Below are 4,174 nucleotides of genomic sequence, written 5' to 3'. Positions count from 1 at the left end.
ATGCATGACCCACGACAGCTGGTTATTTTAGGCTCTACCAAAACCATTATTTATCTGAAAAGTGCAGCCGCAACGAAAATATATAAGAATGTGGGCTTGCAGTTGGTGGAAAACAGACGCGAGTTGCCAAGTTTGCGTTGGTTCCATTTTCAAGCTCAAGGCCAGCAACGATCGCTTTAGAGTACCGCTTAAGATAGGGGTGTGAAGGAAACTACACGTACCAAAGAACGCTAACCTTGCCTCTGGGGAATTTTCCACTACGAGCGAGGGATTCCAAATAAAATGGACAAAAAAGGTAACTTTTGTATTTGGATAAACTACAAGCTTTGACATTCAACGGTAGGGCCCGCCACAATTAGCAAATTGGGCTTTTTAAAGGTTATAACAATTTAGGCATTACATATCATAGAAAGGCTACAGGGTGTCAAAATTAGAGGGCTAAATTTTCCAATAAATTGTACAACTGGTCCGAAAATAAGTGGTAGAATTTTTTAACGTAGTTAAATTCTTGTACTCTTCTTATAATGGCTTCGGGAAGATATCTGGCCTAAAAATTACGCAGCTCTGAGATTAAGGACAGCTTAGTTTTTTTGCCCTCTGGGAGTACAGAGATCATGATTGCCTTTTAAAGAAAAATCATTGTTAGACTGGAAAAAAAAGGATCAATTAATTAATGAAAATTAGGAAGGGGGTTAGTGTGGGAAGTTTTTGAAAGCATTCGGTCCAAGGTTGCCAGAAGGGAGTCGTGAAGTTTTCGGAAAATCTCACATTTAAAAAATGGCGACAACAATTGAAAGCAAAAGAGACTTCTCGGGTCTAATTAATTGATCTGAACCAAAGAAACGGAGATAATTAAAAACATAATACACGCGGGAAATTATTGCGGGCCCAGCATGTTTTCTGGTTTAACCCACTCGTCGAACTGTTTATCGGTGACGTGACCCAGCTTAATCGCGGCCTGTTTCAACGTCGACCCGTCCTTGTGGGCCAGCTTGGCGATGGCCGCCGCCTTATCGTACCCGATATGCGGATTTAAAGCGGTAACTAGCATGAGACTTTCTGCCATTATCTTCTTTATCGCCTCCTTGTTTGCGACGATTCCAACCGCGCAGTTATTCGCGAAGGACCTGCACGAGTCGCCCAATAGTCGTATGGATCTGAGCACGTTGGCGACTATCATTGGCTTGAACACGTTCAGCTCGAAGTGACCGTTGGATCCGCCGATGGAGACCGCTACGTGATTGCCCATGACTTGCGCGGCCACCATCGTGATGGCCTCGCATTGTGTTGGGTTAACCTTCCCCGGCATGATCGAACTGCCAGGTTCGTTTTCGGGGAGACTCAGTTCGCCTAGACCACAACGCGGGCCCGATGCCAGAAATCTGATGTCGTTGGCGATCTTCATGAGTGACACCGCTACCACGTTTAACGCACCGGATACCTCCACCATGGAGTCATGCGCGGCTAACGCCTCGAATTTATTGGGAGCCGATACGAAAGGCAAACTTGTCAGCTTCGCTATCTCCAACGCACATTTTTCCGCAAAACCCTTCCTCGTGTTAAGCCCGGTGCCGACCGCCGTACCTCCGATCGCCAGCAGGTACAAGCGTGGCAAAGTGTCGCACACTCTGTCGATGCCAAACTTCAATTGCTGCACATACCCGCCGAACTCCTGGCCCAACGTCAACGGAACTGCATCCTGAGTATGCGTCCGGCCGATTTTAATTATATCTTTAAACTCCTTCGCCTTACAGTCTAAGGCGTCGTGCAGCATTTGCAAATTTGGAAGAAGAGTGCAGTGGATCTCGCGAGCCACTGCTATGTGCATGGCGGTGGGGTAGGTGTCATTACTGCTTTGACTTTTATTCACATGGTCGTTCGGATGGACCGGCTTCTGCGAGCCCAACTTTCCTCCCATGATTTCAATGGCGCGATTGCTAATGACCTCGTTTGCGTTCATATTAGTTTGAGTGCCAGAACCCGTCTGCCAAATCACCAAGGGAAAATGGTCCTTGTACAGTTTTCCAGAAATGACCTCGTCGGAGGCCTTCACGATTGCGTCCGCGATGTCCTTCGGCAACCCAAACTCTTTATTGACAATCGCGGCGGCTTTTTTTAAAACGCCCATCGCAGTCACCACGGGATACTAGAGACTTGCGTTTAAAACCAAAACTGAGGAGGAGAAACTTACGGGCATTAGTTCGGTTTCGCCGCCGATATCAAAGTTCATCGTTGAACGAACGGTTTGGGCACCGTAGTATTTATCGACCGGAACGTCTAACTCGCCGAACGAGTCTTTTTCTTTTCGAACCTTTTTCTATCCAATCGAGAAAAAAGTGTGTTTAATCCTGAGTAACTGCAGACAAGTACTTACCTGGCACATCCCGCATGAGGTATGCAAGTTTGTCTTACACAGTCGCCTAATGGGCAGACTAAATATGTGGAGCAAAGACCTCATTTTCAAGTATAAAAGATGACGTTTTCCGTTTGACAGTAATTTCCAATTTTCGTTTCCTAGTAATTTGATTGATTACATTGTATGCATCCGCTCATGAAATCCCACGTAAAAATTCGTTGGCAATTACTATGGGGTAAAGGGGTTACGCGCCGACCGGTATTTCTGAAGGAAAAAGTAAACGAGACTTTCATTTGTATGAAAATATACAAATGATTCTATGATGGATATAGGGAAAGGATCATCAAATTTTTTTTGCTGGAGGGTATATTTCATACCCCCAGACCCCCTGGTTGTATGATTGTAGTCAGTTTGACTAAGGAAAGAATCATCAAATTTTCTTTGCTGGGGGAATTCCATACCCCCCAGACCCCCCGGTTGTCGGTTTTTACCCAAAACGAAAGTAACTGCCCCTTAGAACTCGCCTTGTACATTTTGAAAAGGACTATTGAACGTATGACTAGGGATCCGTGAGGTATGAACTTCTCGTGCGAAAATGATGATTCAATGATCCTTTTCCAAAACGCGAGAGAACTTTCCAGTGTTAACGTAATACTGTCCCCCCTCCCTTTAAGAAACGAAAATTTCATTTGAATGATAATATACAAATGATTGCATGATGGGTAAGGAAAGGGGCATTTTTCTTTGCTGGGGGGTATGCCCCAGACCCCTCGGTTGCATATTTACACCCAAAACAAGAACTAGTTGCGGATATGCGACGACAATGTTAGGCAATGGTAGCTATTTGTAATCCTAAGGGATGATACATTTAGTGATGACAAGAAGGTTGAATGACAAAAAACTAAATTGTCGACGATGACTGCTGTTTAGCTTCTTGTCAACAAATACAAGCTAAAACCATGGTAAACTGGTAAGCTGATTACGAACAAAATCTAACCGACAAAGAATGTGCAAAATTGGATCAATCAGCAAAATTCGAATTTAACGTTGGTATAATCCTTGAAATGGAAATTAACCACTAACAAATTAATGATAGTAAATAAATGGACCCGTGACCCAATTTTCGTGACCTGTATTGACTTTGTTCTCACCGTTGCATTCCCAGAATTGATGCAGTTGGACAGGTGTCAAAGACAATTAAAACGGGAACTCGTAATTAAACGTGGATGTAGCCTTGAAAATTGGAGCTTGGGGATAGTATTGAAAAAAAAATTCCGTCGAAGACAAAATATTAACATACCTCCAATTAATAAGAGGGATATTACCCACATAGCAGACCTATATACATTGCATATACCATGTACATTCCACGTGGGATATTGTATATCCATAGAATGTGGAAAAGTATGACGCAAATGTCCGACGTAGGTATGTGAATGGGATATAAGTTTGGCAGACTTCACATAAGTACAATGCGATCAAAAAATGAGTTGCTGTCGAGTCACCTTTGGAATTTTTGTTTACATGGGAAATTGTACATATATTGAACTTCCAAAGGCGACTCGACAGCAACTCATTTTTGATCGCCCGTTATATACGTTTTGGATGTCTTATGTATATGCATGTAACGGGCGATCAAAAATGAGATGCTGTCGAGTCGCCTTTAGAAGTTCAATATACAGGGTGACAATTTGAAAACTTACCACCCCCCATATCTTAGTAAATAAACGAAATATTAAAAAAAATCAAAATCCGTTTCAGTAATTCGGAGGGGGAGTCACAATGACATAGTTGGCGACGCACCCCCTCCAACCCCCT

The 4,174-nt window shown here is 43.3% G+C and overlaps 1 protein-coding gene across 1 annotated transcript; it reads right to left on the bottom strand.

Annotated features, from left to right (window-relative positions):
* Positions 1-326: 326 nt before the first annotated feature.
* LOC116178772 (fumarate hydratase, mitochondrial-like) lies at positions 327-2,506 on the bottom strand. Its single transcript, XM_031498370.1, has 3 exons — positions 2,375-2,506; positions 2,192-2,317; positions 327-2,146 (listed from the first exon to the last, which is right to left on the bottom strand). The coding sequence occupies exons 1-3, from the start codon at positions 2,456-2,458 to the stop codon at positions 878-880; spliced, it is 1,479 nt and encodes a 492-aa protein (XP_031354230.1). The 5' UTR covers positions 2,459-2,506; the 3' UTR covers positions 327-877.
* Between the last annotated feature and the right edge of the window lie 1,668 nt (positions 2,507-4,174).

This window comes from Photinus pyralis, unplaced genomic scaffold (assembly GCF_008802855.1).
Source record: "Photinus pyralis isolate 1611_PpyrPB1 unplaced genomic scaffold, Ppyr1.3 Ppyr1.4_LG8, whole genome shotgun sequence".
In the NCBI taxonomy this organism is placed as follows: Eukaryota; Metazoa; Arthropoda; class Insecta; order Coleoptera; family Lampyridae; genus Photinus; species Photinus pyralis.
This window is presented reverse-complemented; position numbering and strand designations above follow the sequence as displayed.

Coding starts and splice junctions, on each gene's coding strand:
- LOC116178772 (XM_031498370.1), bottom strand. CDS start 2,458: ATGAGGTCTTTGCTCCACATATTTAGTCTGCCCATTAGGCGACTGTGT. Junction 2,318..2,374: donor CCTCATGCGGGATGTGCCAG/GTAAGTACTTGT, acceptor TCGATTGGATAG/AAAAAGGTTCGAAAAGAAAA. Junction 2,147..2,191: donor GCGAAACCGAACTAATGCCC/GTAAGTTTCTCC, acceptor GCAAGTCTCTAG/TATCCCGTGGTGACTGCGAT.